Source organism: Budorcas taxicolor, chromosome 8, assembly GCF_023091745.1.
Source record: "Budorcas taxicolor isolate Tak-1 chromosome 8, Takin1.1, whole genome shotgun sequence".
Taxonomy (NCBI): Eukaryota; Metazoa; Chordata; class Mammalia; order Artiodactyla; family Bovidae; genus Budorcas; species Budorcas taxicolor.
In genome coordinates this window covers 48224873-48249766 of record NC_068917.1, presented here as the reverse complement: position 1 = coordinate 48249766, position 24894 = coordinate 48224873, and the positions used below count along the sequence as shown (strand labels likewise).

Genomic DNA, 24894 nt, shown 5'->3' with positions numbered 1-24894 from the left:
TGAAGGCAGGAGGAGAAGGGGACGACAGAGGATGAGATGGTTGGATGGCATCACCTACTCAGTGGACATGAGTTTGAGCAAACTCTGGGAGATGGTGAAGGACAGGGATGCCTGGCGTGCTGCAGTCCGTGGGATCGCAAAGAGTCAGACACAACTGAGCGACTGAATGACGACTCTTGTGGAGCACTTGCCCGAGGGAGCTTGGGCTTTAGGAATTCTGCCTTGTGGGTTTAGTTGCCCTGAGGCATGTGGAATCTTCCAGAGCCAGAGATCTTGTGTCCCCTGCACTGGCAGGAAGATTGTTAACCACTAGGCCACCAGGGAAGTCCAGAATTCGTCTTTAGTATGGGTGATGCAATAGATGAGATGGTGCTCCCAGGGTCTGAGGTATGAGGGGCACTGGCCCCATGTCCTGGTGCTTTTCCAGTCTGCTGGTCAGAGTGATTTTTATTCCTGTCCCCATTCCGTTCTTGTGCTTGCAGTCTTTTCACAGCCTTAAATGGCAATCTGCCAGAGTCTTAGGATCTAAATAATTAAACCAGTTAGAATTATACATAAAGTGAAAGTAAATAGGCCTGAAAGGATGTGCAAGGAAAAGCATTAAGAGCACAGTTCCTAATTTCTATTTTCCTGTTACCTCAGCCCAATTAAATACATCTTTAAATTTTATGTTGTTTCCCAGGTAGGAGAGGGCACAACGTATAGTTCCAGGTAAATGAAGGACAAGGAAACTTTCATTAGAAGCAAGAGACAGATACAAGTGTACACAAAGATGCACTCAAACACACGATTTTATTTATTTTTTCACTGGCACTGACTTACCCCACTTAAAAATTTTCACTGGACTAAAAAATAACTCATTTTTAAAGAAAGATTGTATTTTAAATACTCATTTAGCATTTGTCTGTATTGTTCTATTGTTATGAGGGGTTTTTTTCCCCCCGCAAAGAATGTTTTTCCTTTTCCCAGTGCACAAAGTCTGCTACATCTTTGCATAGACTAGTCACTAATAAATCTTTCTTTAGTAAGGGAGTAGCAGAAAAGGAGCCTAACTTTGAGTGGGTTTTAATGTTCCCAAGCCCTGGTTTCTGCATGTGTGAAATGCAAGGCTGTAACAGTTCAGATGGTGTAGCAGGCTGTCTTAGTCCACCAAGGCTGTGGCAACAATACCAGAGACTGGATGGCTTATGAAGATTTATTTCATAGTTCTGGGGGCCAGGAAGTCCATGATCAAGAGCAGACTGGGTGGCAGGTGAAGACCTGCTTCCTGGTTCACAGACAGTTGTCTTCTCCCTGTGTCTGTGCATGTTGCAAGGGACAAGGCAGCTCCCTGGGGTCTCTCGTAAAAGAGCACTAATCTCATTTATGAGGCCTGTGATTGGGGGTTAGAGATAACACCTAAACATTCTGCCTTCAGCACAGGCTTAGCCAGTAATGGCACAATAAAAGATGATTATATGAACATGAATTCAACTGAAATTCAAGTGGACTTAAACCCAGAACCATATACTCACTCTGGAGCTTATAAAAAGTGTCCACTGTCTTCTCCTCTGCTAGAGGGAATTAAAGCTAGCCTGGAAAGTTGCCTGATGGGACTACTGCATGTCTGACTTGGGAGTCAACTCTGTTCTATCCAGTTTCGTCCTCTCTGTTAAGGCGGGGACACAGAGGTCCAGCGAGGTTGAGAAACTTGCCCAGAGACAGGCAACTGCTTTTGGGGCTGAGCCAAGTCTCAGCACCTAAACGAGGTGTAGCACCAGGGTTCCTTTCATTAACACCAAGATATTTTTGTTTGTTTGTTTTTAAAGAAAAGAAAGGTGCTTTAATTAGAAGAGCTGGCAGTCTGGGGAGATAGTGGATCTGTGTCCGGAGATCAACTCCCAAGATTCTGCTCAGCCAGGACAGTTTTAATGGGAAAAATGGAGGGGGAAGCAGCTCAGTGAATCACCGAGGCAGGAGGCTGGACTCTGCATTGCCACTGAGTGCAGACTGCCTGGCTCTCGTCAGTTACCTTGCCTGAGTGATCTGCCTGCAGGATTGCTTTGGGGGAACTTTTGGGTGTAGAGAGCTAGTCTGACTTCTTTTGATCTAAGAAAAGAATCAACAGGTTAGACAAAGCATGGTGTACATTCAGGAGAGCAAAGCTCAGGAGTTAGTTTCATTTGCTTAGTGATCACATTCTTATAATTAGGTTCTTTTAAGGTAGGAGGGGAATAGAAATGGGGAAACAGGAAAGGGGTGTGGAATTAAAAAATTATTCACAACCTAAAAGTTGAGAGTTAACTTTTATTCGGCTACACCAACATCTTTTCATTTACGTGGGCTTTCACAGTTTGTCAAGCACCTCCTTAGCTTCATGACCTCGTTTATTATACTATATCCACGAGATTAGGGAGATGGCTCCCCGCCCCCTGATCTTTGGGAGACTTTTTGCATACTCAGACCTGTGTTTCAGTAGCTTATTCTATACCGATCCTTAAAAAAATATGTATACACATACATAAATGTGTATGTACATATATATGCACATATGGAAGACACTTCTGCATTGCCCTATTACACCTTGGGTCACAAAACACAAAGAGAAAATAGTCTTCATTTGACAGTTCCCGAGTTGCCACTGATGCTTCAGTACTAAAGGGCTTAGAAGTGTTTACACTTTCAAGAGGAGGAGGAACATTTTAGGCTTCCCTTTAATAAGTCTCATTTTGAGATAGCATGATGAGATTGGCCAAATACTCTTCATGCAGTTTTTGTAGTAAGTCCTTCAAAGAATGAATGGTCAAGCCCATTAATTTCTCCTCCTAGAACTTATCCTTCTTGTTTTTCTTAGTTGTGAGGTTATATATAAAGGTATGGGCATACAGACATTATGAAACATAAAGGCTATCACGTGAGGGAGGAAATCAGAAATTAAAAATCTGAACTCAGGAGGCAGGGTGGAAGGCGACACAGTCTTTTCACAGAGCTGTTACATATAATGCAACTGTCCTCAAAGGCAGGAATGGAAAAAGCTAGCCATTTAGCTGCAGAACAAGGCTGGGGTCTTGGCTTTAGAGCTTTTCATGTCTTTAGCATTGGGCTGGGCAGGACGTGTCTTTTCCAGAGTAGGCCAGAGCAGATAAGTCCATCTTGGTCTTTAAGGCTTGAGTCAGCTCCGTGGCCAGCAACTCGTGGAGGGACATGCCATCGTGAGAATATACCCAGTTTCTCCCAGTCCAGTCGTAACGCTTGGGGCCACTGCAAGACGAAACACAGTCAGAGTAAGTTCACGGCAACTGCGCTTCCAAAGAAACTGTCACCAAGAAATTGACTGTAGTGAAGATCTAAAAGGCAATAAACAAGGCATGTATTTGACTTCTAGTCTGAGGCTTGATTTAATATAACTGAGTCATTTTGCTGTACACATGAAATGAACACAACATTGTGAAATCAACTCTAATTTTAAAAAAAGCAGAATTACATCATTATCCTCAAGAACAATTCATAGAACAATGCTCAAGACCTGAAAACATTTCAACCCTATTGATGAGTCTCCATTTATCATATTCTGATCTTTTGCTTTTCCTAAGTCACATATGATAACCTGAAATATCACAGACAGTTCGATAACCTGAAATATCACAGCTCAGTTGTGTCCGACTCTTTGTGACCCAATGAACTGCAGCACGCCAGGCCTCCCTATCCATCACCAACTCCGGAGTCCACCCAAACCCATGTCCATCTAGTTGATGATGCCATCCAACCATCTCATCCTCTGTCTTCCCCTTCTCCTCCTGCCCTCAATCTTTTCAGCATCAGGGTCTTTTCCAATGAGTCAGCTCTTCGCATTAGGTGGCCAAAGTATTGGAATTTCAGCTTCAACATCAGTCCTTTCAATGAACACCCAGGACTGATCTCCTTTAGGATGGACTGGTTGGATCTCCTTGCAGTCCAAGGGACTCTCAAGAGTCTTCTCCAACACCACACTTCAAAAGCATCAATTTTTCAGTGCTCAGCTTTCTTTATACTCCCAACTCTCACATCTATACATGACCACTGGAAAAACCATAGCCTTGACTAGATGGACCTTTGTTGGCAAAGTAATGTCTCTACTTTTTAATATGCTGTCTAGGTTAGTCATAACTTTCCTTCAAGGAGAAAGCGTCTTTTAATTTCATGGCTGCAGTCACCATCTGCAGTGATTTTGGAGCCCAGAAAAATAAAGTCAGCACTGTTTCCACATCTACCTGCCATGAAGTGATGGGACCGGATGCCATGATCTTCATTTTCTGAATGTTGAGCTTTAAACCAACTTTTTCACTCTCCTCTTTCACTTTCATCAAGAGGCTCTTTAGTTCTTCTTCACTTTCTGCCATAAGGGTGGTGTCATCTGCATATCTGAGGTTATTGATATTTCTCTCGGCAATCTTGATTCCAGCTTGTGCTTCCTCCAGCCCAGCGTTTCTCATGATGTACTCTGCATATAAGTTAAATAAGCAGGGTGACAATATACAGCCTTGACGTACTCCTTTTCCTATTTGGAACCAGTCTATTCCATGTCCAGTTCTAACTGTTGCTTCCTGACCTGCATACAGATTTCTCAAGAGGCAGATCAGGTGGTCTGATATTCCCATCTCTTTCAGAATTTTCCACAGTTTATTGTGATCCACACAGTCAAAGGCCTTGGCATAGTCAATAAAGCAGAAATAGATGTTTTTCTGGAACTCTCTTGCTTTTTCCATGATCCAGCGGATGTTGGCCATTTGATCTCTGGTTCCTCTGCCTTTTCTAAAACCAGCTGGAACATCTGGAAATTCACGGTTCACGTATTGCTGAAGCCTGGCTTGGAGAATTTTGAGCATTACTAGCGTGTGAAATGAGTGCAATTGTGCGATAGTTTGAGCATTCTTTGGCATTACCTTTCTTTGGGATTGGAATGAAAACTGACCCTTTCCAGTCCTGTGGGCACTGCTGAGTTTTCCATATTTGCTGACATACTGTGTGGAGCACTTTCACAGCATCATCTTTCAGGATTTGAAATAGCTCAACTGGAATTCTATCACCTCCATTAGCTTTGTTCGTAGTGATGCTTTCTAAGGCCCACTTGACTTCACATTCCAGGATGTCTGGCTCTAGGTGAGTGATCACACCATCATGATTATCTGGGTCATTAAGATTTTTTTTGTACAGTTCTTCTTTGTATTCTTGTCACCTCTTCTTAATATCTTCTGCTTCTGTTAGATCCATACCATTTCTGTCCTTTATTGAGCCCATGTTTGCATGAAATGTTCCCTTGGTATCTCTAATTTTCTTGAAGAGATCTCTAGTCTTTCCCATTCTATTGTTTTCCTGGATTTCTTTGCATTGATCGCTGAGGAAGGGTTTCTTATCTTTCCTTGCTATTCTTTGGAACTCTGCATTCAAATGGAATTGTCTTTCCTCTTCTCCTTTGCTTTTCACTTCCTGTCTTTTCACAGCATTTGTAAGGCCTCTTCAGACATCCATTTTTCTTTTTTGCATTTCTTTTTCTTGGGGATGGTCTTGATTCCTGTCTCCTATACATTGTCACCTCCATCCACAGTTCATCAGGCATTCTATCAGATCTAGTCCCTTAAATCTATTTCTCACTTCCATTGTATAGTCATAAGGGATTTGGTTTAGGTCATACCTGAATGGTCTAGTGGTTTTCTCCATTTTCTTCAATTTCAGTCTGAATTTGGCATTAAGGAGTCAGCTCCCGGTCTTGTTTTTGCTGACTGTATAGAGCTTCTCCATCTTTGGCTGCAGAGAATATAATCAATCTGATTTTGGTGTCGACCATCTGGTGATGTCCATGTGTAGAGTCATGTGTCCATGTGAAATATCAGGACAGTGTCTTTTGGATGACAGCCATTCATGCACTACTGGCGTGATCTGCCCCTTACCTATGGTATTATCATCATTTCAGTACATTTCATAACATTGGGCATCCACTGTCTCTATCTAGTTTCAAAACATTTTCATCACCCAAAGGAAATTGAACATCCATTAAGCGGTTACTGTCTATTCACTCCTCTTCCCAGCTTCTGGTAACCGCCTCTACTGATCTTTTTAAAAACAATTTGCTTAATTCAATTTGAAATCCATGAAGGTGAGAGTCTGATGGGCTAGTTCATCCATCTCAAGCTCATCTAGTGAACAAGAACAGCCCATGTACTTCATGCTGGGAACACTGTGTCCGTGTGGCCCAGTGTGACTAGGTTTCACAGTATCTTATTATTCCAGACCAATACAACCTGTGCCCATTAATTCTACTTCCTCAGGGTCTAATGAAGGAGGGGACGTGCCAGCAACTGATGGCACTGCAGGGTGACGCCTTGATGGAGGAAGGAGCAGAGGACACTGGGAGCCCACAGGAAGCAAGGGGCTGCCAAGTCCAACTGCGCTCACGGGAGCTTCTCCAAAGTGCAGCATTGGGACAGCTTTGCCAGGGAGGAGGAAAGTTCAGAAGGGAAGCATCTTTTGAGGGTTATGAAAACATCAAGGATTTCTGTATTATCAACCAAAGGCACTTTCTTAATGGGATATAAGGGACAAACCAAAAGCACTGGGCTTTTACCATGTACAAACAGCCAAACACAGGCATAATAACCTGGACCGAAGCCAGGTTTCTTGGCTCTGGACTCTGATTTGCTGCCAGGATACCAGGCAAGCATGAGAACGTCCAGGCACCTCCACCCTGCCCAGGGCTCTGTGCTCAGCCATGGACACCCAGCTGTCCACCCAGACCTCTCCTTTATTCCATCCTTTAACGTCCTCAAGCAAGGTACTGAGGCATAGCCAGTGTTTCTTCTGACCTGAAACGCTGTCAATTAAAAAGCCCCCGGACTTCCCTGGCAGTTCAGGGGTTAAGACTCTGTGCTTCTAATGCAGGGGACATGGGTTTGATCCCTGGTTGGGGAACTAAGATATCACATGCTGCTGCTGCTGCTGCCAAGTCACTTCAGTCGTCTCTGACTCTGTGCGACCCCATGGATGGCAGCCCACCAGGCTCCCCCGTCCCTGGGATTCTCCAGGCAAGAACACTGGAGTGGGTTGCCATCTCCTTCTCCAATGCATGAAAGTGAAAAGTGGAAGCGAAGTTGCTTAGTTGTGTCAGACTCTTCGTAACCCCATGGACTGCAGCCTACCAGGCTCCTCCGTCCGTGGGATTTTCCAGGCAAGAGTACTGGCGTGGGGTGTCATCGCCTTCTCTGAGATCCCACATGCCATAAAATAAAATAAAAAGCCCTATAATATCAGAAAAGCAGCCCTAGGAAAGGTTATTTTGGGCCAATGTGAAAAACTGAGTAGAAAATAACTTTTTTTTTTATGAGGAACACAGTATTTTCATGAGAGTAAAAGGCCGCGTGGCATATTTTCTTTCCAGGTTCCCACTGTGAATTTAAAAAAAAAAAAAAAACAAAAAAACTTAGGATTTCTCAAAATTTGTAATCATCCAGAAGAATATTTTTCTAAACATGCCTGAGGTAGGATCCTGTTGCTGGCAGGCGTGTCCAAATGCGATAAGGACTTTTCAGCCTCAAGATGCAACACGAGGGAATTCGTTTAGTGGAGGCAGCACACTTGGTTCTGGTGCTCCGCCTGCTCTTTTCAGAGCCACTGATCCCCAAAGCCGATGGCTGGATGTGAGCTGGTGCACCCAGTTTCTCGCCCTGATTCCTCTGGAGACGAAGGATAAGACTGCAGCCCTGATGCATGGCCACAGGAAGGGTCGAGGTGGCTGTTTGAGACCAAAGAGAACAGGCTAATTGGCCCACACAGGGTAAGGTCTCCCTCAACTTCAAGTGAGTTGGATCTAAAAGCAAGACAGTCTGTGAATAAGCACCTGGCTAGAAATGAGCGCTTCCTTGGAATTGGTTTTTCTTGAGTGATAACATTCTTCCTAGATGAGGCTGGGATGAAGGAAGCCTAAGGCTTGATTTAGTTTGAACAAAGAATCACACATTACAGCACCATAAACAGTTAATATTAACTACCTAAAAGTGATGTCAATACTGAGGCAGGGAAAGAGTTAAATGCTTTTCTTTAAAAAAATGCAAGCACTGTGAGGCTTTCAAAGAATTCCAAGCTAGTTGTATCTGGGCCTTTCCCAACTCACAGCCTGAGTGTTCTCTTTGGCAGTGCTAGTGAAGGACCGGGAAGGTTGTTCTGAGAGCTCTTTATGGGCGTCTCTCCTTTTACTTTCTTACAACCACTTCAACAGCAGCTCGAGGGACGAGGGACCCGCTCTCCGTGCACATTCTCAGGCCGTGAAACGCAGCACAGAAGGTCTCCAAAACAGTCTTTTATTCTGCTAGACTGAAAGCACATCAATGAAAAAGGTAGAAGGGATGGGATGCCCTGGAAGTACAGTTTAAAACACTCTCCAGCCTCCACAGAGCACACAGCCCAGTTCTGCAAGTGGAATTCAACTAACTTTTAACTGAGGTGCTCAAAACCGACCAGAGGTCAAACTTTAACGCGCTTTGAAGACAAAGTGCAGCTTGTTCACGTGCTGTAATAGCCAAGGTGGCTTTTTCGTAGAGAGGAAATGGCAAGGTGGGTTCCGAAAGTTTTTCACTTCCAATCTTGTTAATATCCTGATATCTGCTTATAGCAGCCACATAATCATCAGAATAAACCTTCCTACTGAGCCTGAGACATGCTGTAAAACCTCAGGAAAGGTTGCCTTACATAGGTGCTAATACACGAGGGTGACACTTCTTCAGCAGTCTACCAGGTCATGTTTCAAACAAGCTAACCTGTGAGAGACTCTGACTTCCGGACATACCTGGATGGTGAAGATAACCAGATTTGCTTGTTTGGAGTCTGCTTGTTGATCACGTAGGTACCTAGATCTCCACCCAGTTTAACTGTTAGAACACCACTCTGGCGCATCAGGTGGAGAAAAGCATGAGGAAGTAAAACAAGACAGGGTTATCACTGTGTCATAGCTGCCGCCTCTTCTTTTATATCTCAACACTGCGTTTACACCAGAGCACAACAGACACCAAAAAGGAACTGTCTTTAATTTAGTTTTTGGAATTAGATCACGCAGAAAGAGCACTGCTCTTGGAATCAGATGATGAGTAATCACAACGACACATATGTCAGAGTGTTTTCCGTCATTCCCTTTGAGGTGGACAAGGCAAAGAATATCCTTATTCCCTTCTTGAGGTAAGAAGACAGGAGTGTTCAGTGGCTCTACTGCAGCCGACAAAGGAAAGGATCAGCATCCTGACTGCTGCCTTGGTTTCTCAACGACGGGCCAGAACATATTAGAGACGTTAAAAGACGCAGGCACCAACTCTGCTGCAGTCCCAGTCAGCACAAACACTGGGCAGACCAAGTTCATGACCGAAGAAAGGAAGAAAAGGCGAGAGAGAAGGAAGCCATCCAGCCGCCACCCAGCAGCAGCCTCAGCTCCGCTGGCAGAAAGCAGACCCTCTGCATACCAGGGCTCTTATCCACTGCACCCCACCCCCCTCACCCCCCACCAGAGCAGCTCACAAGTTTTTCAGATGCCCCTCTCCAGCTTTATATTCCTGTCCAGGAGCCTTGAATTCTTCAAAAGGCTGGTTGGTCTTATCTTTGCCCAATAAATGCTCATTTAAATTTGAAAACCCTCTTTCAACAAAGGAGCCTCTTACTCCTTAGGCCTGAGATCTCTCTAGACTGCACAGGATATTCCTCGCTGCTCCCCAACCCCTGCACGGCCCTCTGACAGGCAGCCTTTCAGAGTCCCTGTCCACCAGCGGGTCCCCAGTGGTTCTTAGACCGTTTTGTGTTTGGTTTGCAAACACAAAGCGCTATTGAAAAGGTGGAGAGAGTGCCAATAATAATATAACTGATAGGCAGGGGATGGGGAGGACACTAGTGGGTTATATTTTTAATGATTTTTTTCCAGTGAAAAAGAAATGTAGCAAAATTATAGAGACATTGGAAATATAAATGCTGTAAACAAAATGAAGACATCCACAGAAATAGAATCTATATTTTTCAGTACCTGCTCTGTGCCAGGCACTGCTGTGCACTCTGTGTAAAACTGTTTCCTCTACGATCATGATCATAACCATCGGGAGGTGGAAATCATTATCCCAGTTTTACAGATGAGGACAACAAAGGGACAGGGTAACAAAGAAAACTTAGCAACTGGGAACGCTGATCTCAAATCCAGGTCTGTTCCAGCCCAGAATATGCTGTTCTTCCCACAACACAAGTGCTCTCTCAGTCCTGTTAATCAGTGATATCAGCTCAGGCATCTGCTGCCAGTTCTTTTGTTTGTTTTTAATTTAGCTGTACTAGGTCTTAGTTATGACATGCAGGATCTAGTTCCCTGACCAGGGATCAAACCAAGCTCCTGCACTGGGAATGCAGAGTGTCAAGCCGTGGACCACCAGGGTAGTGTTCAGCTGCCAGTTTTAAAATGCAGGGCTATGATCACGGAAGTTTGCTTTAAATTTTCTTTTTTTCCCCTGAAACCTATCTGCGTTATTTTGTTAGGACTATCTTTCACTTATATTTCACAGTTTCTTACAACTGTATAATTTGGTAGTTTTTAAGAGTCGGACATGACTGAGCGACTTCACTTTCACTTTTCACTTGCATGCACTGGAGAAGGAAATGGCAACCCACTCCAGTGTTCTTGCTTGGAGAATCCCAGGAACGGGGGTGCCTGGTGGGCTGCCATCTATGGGGTTGCACAGAGTCGGACACAACTGAGGTGACTTAGCAGCAGCAGCATGTCACAGTGTTTTCATAAAGTGTGCAAACATCCTCACTATCTAATTCCAGGCTATTTCCATCACCTCAAAGAGGTCTGCACCCATCACAGTCACTCATTTCCCCCTCCATATATACAGTTTATGGCTTATTTTTCCATATAATAGACTCAAGGAATCAAGCCATAATGTCTTCGAATTTGACCTATTTGCGGCCTTTAAATGTCCTGTTGTGACGCTACACCCAGGCAGTACTTGATGCAGCAGGAAAGGCAGGGGGCCAGGTCTAGGAGTGCATGGTCTCCCAGCTTCCTTAGGGCAACAGCTGCTCCGCCCCCTTCAGAGACAGTTCTCGGAGCGGGGGCTGATGGGAGAACTGAGGCCATTCTGGGAAGGTTACTCTCACACCCCTCAGCTGGGACTGTGGCCTGTGTGTGTTTTCCTCACTGTATCTGAGCTGCCACCTTGCTGCTCACCTGCTCCTTTCCTCCACTACTTCAAGCCCCCTGAGAGCAGATTTGTCTTTTCATCCTAGCATTTTAAATATTTGTGTGAAAAACATGGATTTTAAAAAACCTGATGAGTGAACCATGTGGATGATAACCAGGCAATGTGATAACCCTTGGAACATGAAGGGCAAGGTCACACAAGGCAACGCTCAACTATGCCCCCTCCTGTTCATTGTGCGCAATTAGAGTTTTCTACTGAGGTGGTTCAGTTGCTAAGTCGTGTCTGACTCTCTGCGACCCCATGAACTACAGCACGCCAGGCTTCCTTGTCATTCACTATCTCCCAGAGCTTGCTCAAACTCATGTCCATGCAGTTGATGATGCCATCCAACAATCTCATCCTCTGTCACCTCTTTCTCTTCGTGCCCTCCATCTTTCCCATCATCAGGGTCTTTTCCAAAGAGTTGGCTCTTTGCCATCAGTTGGCCAAAGTATTGGAGCTTCAGCTTCAGCATCAGTTCTTTCAATGAATATTCAGGGTTGATTTCCTTTAGGATTGACTGGTTCAATCTCCTTGCAGTCCAAGGGACTCTTAAGAGTCCTCTCCGACACCACAGTTGGAAAGCATCAATTCTTTGGCACTTAACCTTCTTTATGGTCCAACTTACACATCCATATGTGACTACTGGAAAAACCATAGCTTTGACTGGATGGACCTTTGTTGGCAAAGTGATGTCTTTGCTTTTTAATACGCTGACCAGATTTGTTATAACCTCTTCCATTTCTAAAGGAAACTAGCTGCATTACTGGTTCCCCAGGAATTCTTAATGCTTTTGGAACCATCTGCAAGTAACCCAGATAAAAGAGAGCTTTTTGTTCATTAATGTTATTCCTTAAGGAGCAATCTGAGTGTCTACTCGGGGAGAGTGGGCAGATATCAATATGGGGCAGTGGGAGAAAGAGGCAGTACTTAGCTCCTGACATCCAGACACTGACCAGTGGAAGCAGCCCCCAGTCACAGGAGGTGAGGCTTGATTCCGACTGGCAGCATCAGTGGAAGCAAAAATAGTCATTTCCGTTGTTACCAGCTCATTTGTAGAAACAGACATGTATGGGAATGACATGTTGAGTTAGGGGATTTCACCTATCTGAATAGGCTTCCCTGGTGGCTCAGGGAAGCAGTAAAGAATCTGACTGCAATGTGGGAGACCTGGGTTTGATATCTGGGAGAAGGGAATGGCAACCTCCTCCAGTAGGCTTGCCTGGAGAATCCCATGGACAGAGGAGCCTGGCAGGCTACAGTCCATGGGATCGCAAAGAGTCGGACACGACTGAACGACTAACACGCACCTATATGCATGTGACTTCCCCCACTCCTAAAACAGACACTGACTTCCCCTTAAGGAATAAGAATAATGAATATACAGCGCTTTTACCTACATTGTTTCACTTAATCCTAAAATATACCTGGAGAAGAGGAGGTTACTGTCACCCACTTTACAGCTAAAGGACCTGCCCTCATGGTTAGATAATTCACTTAAGCATTCTAGGAAAAAAGTACAAATGCAGGATGCTAGGCCAGGCCCTCTGTCACCATATCCAATAAAGTGCTACCTCCGAGCAGGGGTGCATGACCTAGGACCCAGAGGTGGTCTTCAGGGCTCTGCAAGCAGCACAGCCCTGGAAGCAGAAACTTCTAGGGATACATAGAAGTTTTGCTCAGGGAGGATCCAGAGCAGTCAGAGTCTCACAGGTTGTCCTGATCCCCAAATGGTTAAGAAAGAAGCCTCTGTCTATGGCAATCATATGCAGAAAACTCAGTGAATGAAGGGCATGGCAACCGGTAAATTCTATTTAAAGTGACTAAGAAGCTAGGGCTCCACCTGGAAAGAAAACAAGGCAGCTTGGAGGTAACTCTAAATAGCATGGTGCTTGTCGCAGTTTCCTGGGTCATGTGCAGCGACTCCATGGTTACCTAGCCATGGGTGGGGCTTTGGCTCCTGCAGGCAGTTCCCTCTGATAACCATAACCAGTAAGGGATGAGGCCTGGACCCAGACACTGACAACCACATGACCTGCCTTACCCGGACAACACAAGAGCCACAACGCTGCCCATGTCTCCCAGTCCACAGAAGCGAACAGAAGGGAACAGGCTTATCTAGAGTATTGCTTTCATTTGCCTATTTGGCCAATAGTTGATAAAACAGTTCTACATGCTGAGTGCCATCACTGACAGTATGTTCTGGAAAAGGAGGTGAGTCTCATTTCATTTATACAGTGAATCGACATTTCTTAAGTCCCTGCTATGTACCTGGCAATGTTCTAGGCATTGGAAGACCAGGAGTGGACAGTGTCCCAGCTGCCAAGGAGCTCACTGTAGCCATGGGAGCTGGTGTGTAAAGAGACAGTTACAGCAGAGGGTGTCAGTGTCAAACTCAAGAGTGATGGGCAAGGAGGGCGGGTGGTGTCTGCCTGGAGCGTCTATGAGGCCTGCAGAGGAGGTGACAGCTGACTCAGGGCAGGGAAAGGCTGTGCTCCAACCAACTAATGGTGTTACAGGTGTTCTACCGTCTATAATGTAATGTCAACTAACTTATCTTACATGTGAAATACATAAGTTAGTGAGCACCTGGAGGACTCTGATCAGAAATTCACACTGAGGTAGCCCAGCAACAGAGGGAGCTACTAAATGCCATTAGCCTTCTGCATCTACACTAGAGATTCTCCTAATTAGCAAATGATTTACTAGATACGCTGCTCTAGTGAGGAGAATGACACTCAAGACACAGTGTATGGATTGGCTGGAAAAACTCAGGTGCCTCTTCCCTTGCACAAATGGGCAAGAGCAGCAGCTGAGTCACTCTTCAGAGAGACCCTGTGAAGATAGGGAAGGTCCTGACCCCACACTGAGCACAAGCTTTTGTTGCCTGCTTCGTGAGGGAAGCAGAATCCAGCTGCTACAATACTGGCACCTTCGCTTCTAAGGAAACTGTCGGGTAAAGTATTTGAGTCAAGCAGGGACGTGCTTCACTAATCCTACAGGAACAGGTAGGGTGACTGCTTCTGTGGTGTCTGCAAGTGTGGCAGAGCTTAGCCTGAGACTTGGTTTCCCTATAGTTACCGCACCCAGGAAGGAGACTGGGGGAGATGAGACCTGTAGCTTCCCCTAGCTCTAATCATCCCACAGATGGTCAGGTCGGAGGGACCAGTCTGTAAGGATTCCCTGGTATCTCTCTTCTGAGGCTGCTTGCATAAGCACGTCCACAGCCCAGCCTGGGCACTGCTGCATTTTCTGGTGCTGACAGCTTCCAAAGAATCCATCTGGAAGGCATTTAATCCTTTCCTGCCCTGCCCCATTACTGCCAAGTCCCTTACTGTCCTTACAACCAGGCTTGACACCTGCTCCATCTGATGGAGTCCTTTTTCTATCCAGCACCCCAACAGCAATATCCAATACCATTTCTATCACTTTAGTCTGACAGCTGGTTGTCCTAAATAACCCCATGATTTAATCCCAAATGCACACTTCATGACATTTCCTGGTATTAATTAATTGCTGTCAAGAGGATTAACTTCTCCCACTCGCCAAAAAGAGCTGCTCCCTACAGCCTAGGCAATAATTCTCCATAAATTCAAAGGCTGACCCTAACTCGAGTCTGCCACCTGGTGGCCAGCTGATACACACCAGCACTACCTGGGCTTCTAGGATCTGAGGTTTTAAGTTTCATCCAGCCCTGGATGAAGCATCTGGGGAGTTACTCTAAAAACTTCACAAACCTCAATGCCTGGCTTGGGCCACACCCTAGACCAATCAAATATTCCTAGAGGTGCGGACCCAAGGGTGCTCTTTAGAATCTCAGGTGAGCTTTTCAAAAACAGGCTTCCTAGGACTGCACCCTGAATTTCCAGGGAGTGAGGCACATGTCTAGTCTGAATACATCTTGGGCAGTCTCTCACCTGGCTTAAGAACTAGCAGTCTAGTTCAGTGTTCTCCATGCCTGCATGATGAGGGCTGTCTTGCTACACAAACACATGGCTGGGTTCCTCCCTGATTTACCATCATGGGTATTGAGTGAAGGTTCAAAGTCTGTATTTTTAGGAAAAATGAGGGCTCAGAGAGGCTGAGTGATGCCTGAGGTCACAAGACTGGTGCAGCTGAAACCAGAACTCCAGTCTTGTGGCCCCATCCACAACTGCACGCTACCAGAAAGGAATTCTCTATCTCAGTGAGCTAAAATTCTTAGGGAGGATATAGAAGAATGAAGAGAAGAAAAGAGGTACCCCAAAGGAGACATCATAGTCTTCAGACGTGTACGGTTTGTCTGCAAGATCTTCAAAAAACTCTGCTAAGGAGTCCAGTGTCTCCTCGGCCAGTCTTTCGTAGGTGGTATCGTCCAAAGTGCTGCAGGGGGAACAGAAACAACGCCAGTCATGCGATCACCAAACTGCTGCATTTTATTAGCATCAATTGCTAGTTGTTTTTTACTTAATTTTTTTAAATAGATGGAAAATATCTAACATATACAGAGTAAAACTTTAAAGAGCATGAAAGAGTTTAGAGAAGTAAGCCTTTCTTCCCAAACAGGCTAAACTATGATGAGCAATCTCTTCTGTATCCTTCTAGTCCCCCCCTAGACTGTAGCCCACCAGGCTCCACTGTACATGGAATTCTCCAGGCAAGAGTACTGCAGTGGGTTGCCATTCTCTTCTCCAGGGGATCTCTCTGACCCAGGGATTGAACCCGAGTCTCCTGCACTGCAGACCAATTCTTTACCAACTGAGCCACCAGGGAAGCCCAACATACACAGAGTAAAAATTTAAATAGCATGAAAAAAGTAAGCCTTTCTTCCCAGACAGGCAGTCTGTGTGTGAGCAGGCTCTTCTGTATCCTTCTAGAATTTTTATATTTTTTTAATGTACAAATGAAGCAGCTTGCAGTTTTCATTTCATATGTCTTAGACATGTTCCATATTAGCACATATGGATTTTCACAGTATTTTATCTTATGTTATTCATTCGGCTTGTGCCTTTCAACTGGCCATTGAGGTTGTTTTCATTGCTTTTGTTATTAACATTTGTTGGGCAAATCACAAAGTGGGAGAAAATACTTGCATTCCATATACCTGAAAAAGGACTTATTTCCAGGACATGTAAAGATGTAAAGAACTCTTACAAATCAATAAGAAAACCCAACAGGAAAATACGCAAAGTATTTGAACAGGTTTCATTAAAAAAAAAAAAAAAAGATACCCAGATGGTCAATGAACATATGCAAAGGTGCTCAACCTAGCTAATCTTCAGGAAAATGAAAATTAAAAAAACACAATGAGATACCACCAGAAAGGTTAAAACGAAAGAGATAATATGAAGAGTCAGTCAGGAAATGCAGTAACCAGAGCTTTCAGATACTGCCGATGGGCAAATAAATTAGACAAGCATTTTGGAAAACTGTTGATACTTCTTCAAGAGTTGAATACATTCAGGTGCTATGACCATCAATGAAACTCTTGGGTATATACTCAACAGAAATGCATACCCAGGTTCATCAAGAGACACACACCACGCTAGAATGTTCACAGCAGAACTATCCAATAGCCCAAATTAGAGGCTGCCCAAGTATCCAGACATAATACAGTAGATAAATAAACTGTGATACCTTCATACCATGAAATACTACAGTACAAAACAGAATTGTCTACAAAAATAACAATATGGATGAATCCCACAATAAATGGTGACTGAAAGAAGCCACACACAGACATACTTATCTTAATACCATTTATATAAATTTAAAAGGCAGGCGAAACTAATCCATGCTATTTGAAATCAGAATGGTAGCTACTGTGGGACAAAGAGGGGTTAATAATTAGAAGTGAGCAGAAGGCCTGCTCTCAAGGGGTTGGTAACATTCTATTTCTTGAGCTAGTTCTTGAGTTACATGCTATGTTCAGTTTTTAAAAATTTATCAAGCTGAATACTTGCAGATATTCTACATATATATTATTTTTATTTAAAAAATGCTATAAATCTATAGAGACAGAAAGTGGTTGTCGGGGGTCTGGGGCAAGGAGGAATGGGGAGTGATTACTAATGGCTATGGGGTCTCTTTCTGGAGTGATGACAATGTTCTGGAATTAGATAGTGAAAATTGCATAATTTTGCGGATACTAAAAACCACTGAGCGGTACATTTTACTTTTTACATAAATGGGTTGGCTGGGTTTTTGTTTTGTTTCTGGCTGCACCAGGTCTTAGTTGCATCATGAAGGGGATCTTCGTTGCCTCATGCGGGCTTAGTTGTGGCACAGTGGGATTCTAGTTCCTTAACCAGGGATCGAACCTGAGCTCTCTGCACTGGGCACACAGAATCTTAACTACTGGATTACAAGGGAAGTTCCCAGTGGTACATTTTTAAATGGTGAACTTTATGGTATGTAAATTATGACAATGAAAACTGCCAGAAACCTCCCTGTATAGAACGTATCTATAGGTTACAAGAGGTGTCTTGGAAAACTCCATCATTGGAGAGTTTCTAGGAAGCCCAAAGTAAGACATTCCATGGACTGTAGCCCATCAAGCTCCTCTGTCCATGGGATTCTCCAGGCAAGAATACTGGAGTGGGTTGTCATTCCCTTCTCGAGGGGATCTTCCCAACCCAGGAATTGGACCCGGGTCTTCCGCATTGCAGTCAGATCCTTTACTGTCTGAGCCACCAGGGAAGCCTGTGCATATAGGTGAAATCCCCTAACTCAACATGTCATTCCTATATGTGTCTGTTTCACTCGCCTCAAGGGCACAATGTGGGGAAGGCTACGGGGCTGATAGTGAGTGGTGGGCCTTGAGGGTGGGCATTTCCCTCTCCCTCGCCTCAGTTAACGCTGATCGAAGGAGATCTAAAGAGAAGCAGAACAGACTGATAGGTGCCCGGAGGAGCTTGGATAAAGTCCAAAGTCAAGAGCTTAGCAGGTGCTACCTGGCAGTGGCAGGTAGGCCATGGCAAAAGCGGGCTGTCCTACACGTGGCAGGTCAAGGTACGCTTCCCAGAGGCCAGAAGTAGACCCTGAAGAAGGGAGCTGGGCATGGGGCATTCTGCCAGGGTCCCACCCAACCTCAGAGGGCTGTGTGGAGGGTTGGGGGGACAGTAGCAGAGAGTCTGTGCAAGGAGGGGCTGGAAATGGTGCCCCCGAGGCGAAAACCTAACCCATGCAGACGCAGCACTTGTTCACAGGCTGCGGGGAGGGGCCAGCAACACAGACATGGGAGCCCGGAGCCTGTAGGTCCTCTGTCACCTGCTGCCTGTGATAACCTGGAGGCCCATACTGGCCTGCCGAGCTGCAGCTCTGGGGACAGTTAGAATGCTCCTGCGTGTGGCTGGCTCCCTGCTGCCGTTAGCTGATGAACACAGAAATGGTGAGCCAGGAGAAGACCAGCCGGTCTACACTGGGGAGCTGAAAGCAGTACCGAGATGGATGAGCCAAGGGGAGAAGCTAAAGCCTCTCATTAAGCCAAAAAAGGGGATCTAATTCTGTTGCAAAAAGCAGGTTAAGAATAGTCTTTAGTGTTATGACCTCAAGGAAAATGCTCTTAGGTTGAGACAGGTGACTGTGGGAGTGAGGATGTAAAAAATAAGTCAGTCGGAGGCTCCCATCCCAGGTGGCACTAGTGGAAAAGGACCCCCCTGCCCATGCAGGAGACGTAAAAGACGCAGGTTCAATCCCTGGGTCAGGACAATCCCCTGGAAGAGGGCAAGGCAACCCACTCCAGTATTCTCACTTGGAGAATCCATGGACAGAGGAGCCTGGTGGGCTACAGTCCATAGGGTCGCAGAGCTGGACATGACTGAAGTGACTTAGCACATGCAGGAAGCTCCCATCCAGGTGGCTGGTACGTGAGACTGAGTAGGTCTTAAGAGATCAGATGCCTACTAGGTTTCTGAGAAAATCCTGTTATCAAAGAAAAAATCAGTCTGGCCGACTGGAGCCTTATGACAGCCTGCAGAAACTGTCACTATCAGCAGGGAGAGAGGGCTGTGAAGACTGCTCATCCCCAAGGAGGGCCATGTTCCACTGCCTGTGTCCCCTGAGGCCACGGGGAGGGACAGCCAGTGAGGAGCCTTCTGGGGGCAGAACTGGGGTTTCTTAGAGGGATGTCCCCCACAACCAGGGTAGAGGTTGTCCTAGGGCAGCCCAGGGGGCTCCATTGCTGCCCCCTTCAAATAAAATGTCATCTTTTACTTGAACACGAGCTATTGATGTACTGGTTATCTTGCCCCTCTCCGTGTGTGTTTGTGTGTAGGTCAGAGAAGCAATTCCTAGACCTGGAGATAGGACTGCATGTCATCTGGGCATCTCAGCCTTCAAGGCGGATGAGGACTGTGGGCCTGTGGTTGCGGCCCCAGGATGTGTGTAGAAGGTTGCGGGGGTGGAGGGGGGAGTGATGTCATGCAGATTCATAGAGGGCTGGGCTGCACCAGTGCCCAGCAGCTTTCTCCCAGAACCCATCACCTCCTCCCTCCAGGATACCCACTAGGCTACCTTACTGGCCTCCCCTCCTCTTAGCTGGGGCCCTGGGACCAAGTCCTTCCCACTAAAATGTGAGTGAGGGACAGACACCACTGCTAGGCCTGCCATGCTATCATCCATTTCTGTGGAGTGTACCGTGGACGGGATGACCCAGGCTTGACCTGCAGAGGGCAGATGGTGCAGACAGGAGACAGGAAGGTGGAAGGAGTCCGGCTCCCTGAACCATTTCACAGAGGTACGGCCACCCTGCTCCAACAGAGGAGGGGGCCAGGTTGGAGCCATTTCAATTTTGGGTCTACTTGCTACAGAAACTTGGCCGGCCCTAAAGACTAAGATATCGAAGAGAATAACAACAAAACTCTGGAAACAGACTCAATGTCCAGCAATAGGGAATGTGTTAAATGAATTATGGCACATCCATAAAACTGAGTACTATTTCACTAAAAAGAGTATAGTGGATAGTTAGTGATGTGGGAAGATGCTTATGAGCGTTGCTGCTTAGGGAGAAGACAAGTTTTCTGTGGGATGGGTTTTGAGGTTTTTTTGTTGTTGTTAAAAAAAAAGTGAAAAGGAAATAAAAAGACAAGTATATGTATGTGTGCATACGTTATACATGGAGGGTTGGTGGTGGAAAGAGGAAGTGATCTCTGACATGGAAGATGCTCTGTCTTACCCAGCATCACCCAAAGTTCCTGCTGTCCTCAAATTTATCCAGCAGACACTTTGCTTTTTGACGTCCAGGGTCTGGTTGAGGCAGCGGAGGCTCAAACTCTAAAAGCCAAAGTGAAGAATATTACCATTTTCCACTACATTACAGTCCATTAATGCCCAGTTTAAATATTATTACGCGTACACTCAGGAGTAACGAGGTTAAAGTTTTCCAGACTATTTCTTCCTTGGCAATTTTTTTGCCTTCTTTTAGTGCAATACACTGCACTAGCCCAGGCTCTCTCAAGGCTGTGCTCCCCAATGCAGTAGCCACTCACTACATGCACCTGTTCAAATGTAAATTTACTGAAGTAAGATCAAAACTGCAAAGTCAGTTCCTCGGTCTCACTAGCTACCTGTCGGGTGTCATGTGGCACAGACTCAGGACATACCTACCATCACCGGAAGTGCTGCTGGCTGGGATGGAGTGGTGCACACAGGCAGGGTGAGGAGTGTCAGCAAAGTCTTAGAATGTGACTAAAACGAGCAAGCACAAATAGCTGGATGGCCAGGATGCACCTGCAGACTGCTGCCTGACAGATCTTAATAACACGATCTGCAGGGGACTCTGTGACACACTGATTTCTTTCAATACCTAACTGCTACCTCGGAGCAGTGGGGTCTGACCTATGACCAGCCGGAGAGCTGTCAGAGGATGGAGGCCCGAAAGGAGAGAGAAGTGGCCCAGCAGAATGGAGAGGCGGCAGGGGAGTGACGGAGAGGCGGGCTGCAGGGCTTCTTCTGGGGAAGACGCCGAGGGGCCTGCAGAGGTTGGCGGCAAGGTTCGCCTTCTCCAGAGGGCACCGTGGCTGCCGCTAAGAGGAGGGGACAGAGGCTGTGGTCACTCTCTTGGGCCGTCGGGGCCCTGGGCAAGCTGAGAAAGACTAAGGCTGAGACGTGAGGGAGGAGGAGGAGATGGGGGTGTAGGACACAGATGGCCATTTAAAAACACTGGCTCTGACGGAGAAGTGAGAGAGTGGCTGTGAAAAGCACAGTATCCCACAGCACGCTGGAGTGTTCCCATCAGCTGGGTGATTCACTCCTCGCTGCCTGCCTAGGAGGGGAGTGTTGTGTTGTGGCAGTCGTCATTCATGACAGAGATGCCCTGTAAAGTTGGTGGATGAGCGAGTCGCTCCTGAGGGAATCGTGCAGAGGTTCCTGTGAGCCTCTGGTCTCATTTTCACCAAATGATCACGGCACAGCTTGGTTTTACACGTGTTTCTGTTTAAAGACGCCTTTACCATATATGTTGTTGATTCACTGACCCTGGCCTCACAGCCAACAGCACTAAAACTCACATTTTGAACAAAGCTTATCCAGCCCACCTGTTTGCTCCCTAAGGTCCCTCACAGCCTTCCTGCACAGAGCAACACCAGACAGCACTATGCTTGGGGCCACTTTAAACAGTGAAATTAACCAGAAAAAAAAAAAAAAAGCACAAAACTGCCACAAAACTAAACCATGAAGAATACGCCACAGACAGACTGTGAAAAAGATCCTCATTTCCAGTGTGGGAGCTGAAACAAGAGGGCAGGGCCTGCTGTGACCTCAGCCAGGGTCATGCGAGTGTGGGTGACTCAGGCATTCTGGGCACATCCTAGCATGACCCTGAAAGGGCCCTGAGTATTGACTTCGGGGCTGCAGATACACTACAGTGAGGAGGTGGGAGCACAAGTATAGGATCCAGGAATAAGGAAGGTCGACTGTATTTGTATTTTACAGACGAGGAATTTGAGGCACAGTAGGGTCACTTGCCTGAAGTCACACAAACACACAGATACAAAGTAGGGGAGCTGGGATCTGAACCCACGCTGTCTGGCCCCAAAGGCAAGAATCGCATCCTGGGAACCATACAGGGCTCCAGACACAGAGGGGAGGGGTTTGAGAACTCCGGGCTCAGGTCAGTCGATTTCCCTTCTCTTGCGGATCTTGGCCTCTCAAATCCTAGCTGTCTTAGTCTCTCTGCTACCGTCACACAGCATGTTTCTCTTTTGTCCTTTAATTGTGTATCTTCGATGGTTCTGATGGGAGAGCTAGTCTCAAGCAAGGTACTCATTCACAGCCAGAATAGACTTTATTCAGCTGTTCTGTTCAAGTTTCTTTTTTTTTAAAAAATGAATGAATGGAAATTTGGCGATGTCAGGTCTTAGTTGCAGCATGAGGAACCTTCGTGTTATGTCATACAAGTCTTTCATTGTAGCACGTGGCCTCTCTAGTTGTGGCAAGCAGGCTCAGTTGCTCCACAGCATGTGGGATCTTAGGGATCGACCCAGGGATCGAACCCGGGCCTCCTGCATTGCAGATTCTTTACCGATTGAGCGATCAGGGAAGCCCGACATTCCCTGGATAACTGCTTAACCTTTCAGACCTCTACTTCCTCCTCTGAAGGCAGCGGTCATGGTACCACCTTGCAGACTGGTTATGAGGCTTCAACAAGAGGACTGCAGTACCCCAAACTTGGGGCCTGATGGTGATCAATCAGTTTGTTTTGAAGCGTGTCAGGACAGTGTGGAGAGACAGGACCTCAGGGGGGGACATCTGGCCTTTGCCCAAGGAAGAAGCCACCCCACTCTGACTGTGGGCTGCAGATGGACTTCAGGGTGGGGAGGGCTCTGTTATAAGTGCTCCCTCTTAGGCTACCCCTCCTGCTAGAGCCCTTGGACCATTTGTCTCTGGTAGGTCTGCCCACTCGAGTGTCCAGGGCTCAGTGACTTCGTGAGCTCGGCACAAGGCCGGCTAAGGGGAGATGCTGGAGGACATACTAGATAGTTCCACAGGCTCCAGCTCAGACCCTGGACATGACTCAACCTAGGCCACTCTGGTGAGGCTTGGCCTGGTGGCCAGCAGGGAGGCCAGCCCAGGGTCCCTTTGTCACCCTGGGCTATGTCAAACCACAAGCTTGAAGAGTGAGTCAGTTCTCATCCGCTGCTCGGAGGACAAACGGGCACAACTATTCTTGGCATCAAATGAGTTGAGTATCAGCTGGTTCCTCACTCAGCAAGGCCAGCCTGAGGACTTCACCCAAGACAAGACTGTTCACACACAGAAACGCCCACTGCAGCACCACTGTGAGCAGCTCCATGCCAGGCGAGAGCAGCGCAGAAGGGACAGGGTGGTGAGCATGTGCAAGGGGCTCCTGCGACCAGCGTGGTCCTGACTGCCGGGTTTTCCCGAGAAGAGAAGTCGGTGATTCCAACTTTGAGCCTAGGCAACCAATCCCAGGGATGTTTCCAACACAGTCAATAGCACACCTCAGTAGAAGGGGTAAGCCTAAAGTCAGCTTCCAGAGCTCCATGAACAATTTGAATTGGATTTCACCTGCCTCCTTCAGCACCCACAGTCCATCCAGTGGACCAGCCACTCAGAGCTGATCTCTGCCTGCCTGCCTTCCCGCCTTTGCCCATTCAGTTCTCTCCTGAAGGCCGCTCACCGCCTCCTGCTATCTGCAGACCCTGATTAAACATCACCTGTATCCTCCCGTGTAACCTCCTTAATCCCACAGTCCTTCGGGCTTCCAAGTCGTGGAGTAACTGGGTCAGGCATTTCTTTGTAACCCGGGGGAGAGAAGTGAAATTAAATGCTGAAGACTTTATATATGTTACTTAAACCTCATGCCAGTGGTAATCTCTTCCCAGAAAAGCCAGGCCTCAGAGGGGTTCCGCGATTCCTCGAGGTACCTCTGCTGAGTCCAGGAGCCAGAATTTGGAACCCAGGCCCGATCCACAAAGCCCTGCTGCTCTAGCTGCAGTGCTCCGCAACTCTGACATCTTCACCTCGCTAGATGACAGCATTTCGTTCATAAAAGCCCATACTTGAAAGCATCGCTCTGATAGTACACATTTATATCATTATACTGATATATACACTTTTACTGAAGTAGTTCTACATTCATAGCATGCTAATAATATACGCAGAATTCTTATATGTATATTATAGTACCTAGCATATATTATTACTTAAATTTAAGTTCTCGAAAAGAGAAGTGACAAGCTTAGAACTATCACTGGTCCCTAGGAGCCAGTCCCCGCCCACCTTTCCAGCTTTTCCCGCAATTGCACCGCAGGATACAACCGCCCTTTTTCACCAGAAAGCGGAAGTCACCGGGAGAAAGGGAGACTGGGCACTGCTCGGCCGCGCGCCGCCGCACTTTCCCCGCCCAAGCGCGGCCCCGCCGGAGCTGGGGCGGGTGCGCTTGCCCGGCGCGTCCTCGGCGTGCGCGGCCTCCCTCCAGGCGTGCGGCCTGCGCAGCTGCCGGTGCGGATACTTACGGACTGGCTGCGCGCCGGAGCCGCGGCGGTTCCGATGCGCAGGCCTTGGAGGCCGGAGAGCGAGAGGTCCTTCGCCGGCCGCGGGGGCCCGGCACTGGTAGGGGCAAAGCCCGGGAGCGCGGAGCGGGGCAGGAAACTGGCAACCGAGCGGCGCGCGAGCGTCCACATGCTCTTTGCGATCTGCGGCGGCTCCGCCCTCCTGATCAGGGAATGCCGGGCGCCAC

At 46.8% G+C, this 24894-nt stretch overlaps 1 protein-coding gene across 1 annotated transcript; it reads right to left on the bottom strand.

The window, feature by feature from the left end:
* Nucleotides 1-819: 819 nt before the first annotated feature.
* FXN (frataxin) lies at nt 820-24851 on the bottom strand. The gene is made up of 5 exons (XM_052644884.1): nt 24671-24851; nt 20368-20465; nt 15455-15575; nt 8795-8892; nt 820-3240 (listed from the first exon to the last, which is right to left on the bottom strand). The coding sequence occupies exons 1-5, from the start codon at nt 24836-24838 to the stop codon at nt 3072-3074; spliced, it is 654 nt and encodes a 217-aa protein (XP_052500844.1). The 5' UTR covers nt 24839-24851; the 3' UTR covers nt 820-3071.
* Nucleotides 24852-24894: the final 43 nt, after the last annotated feature.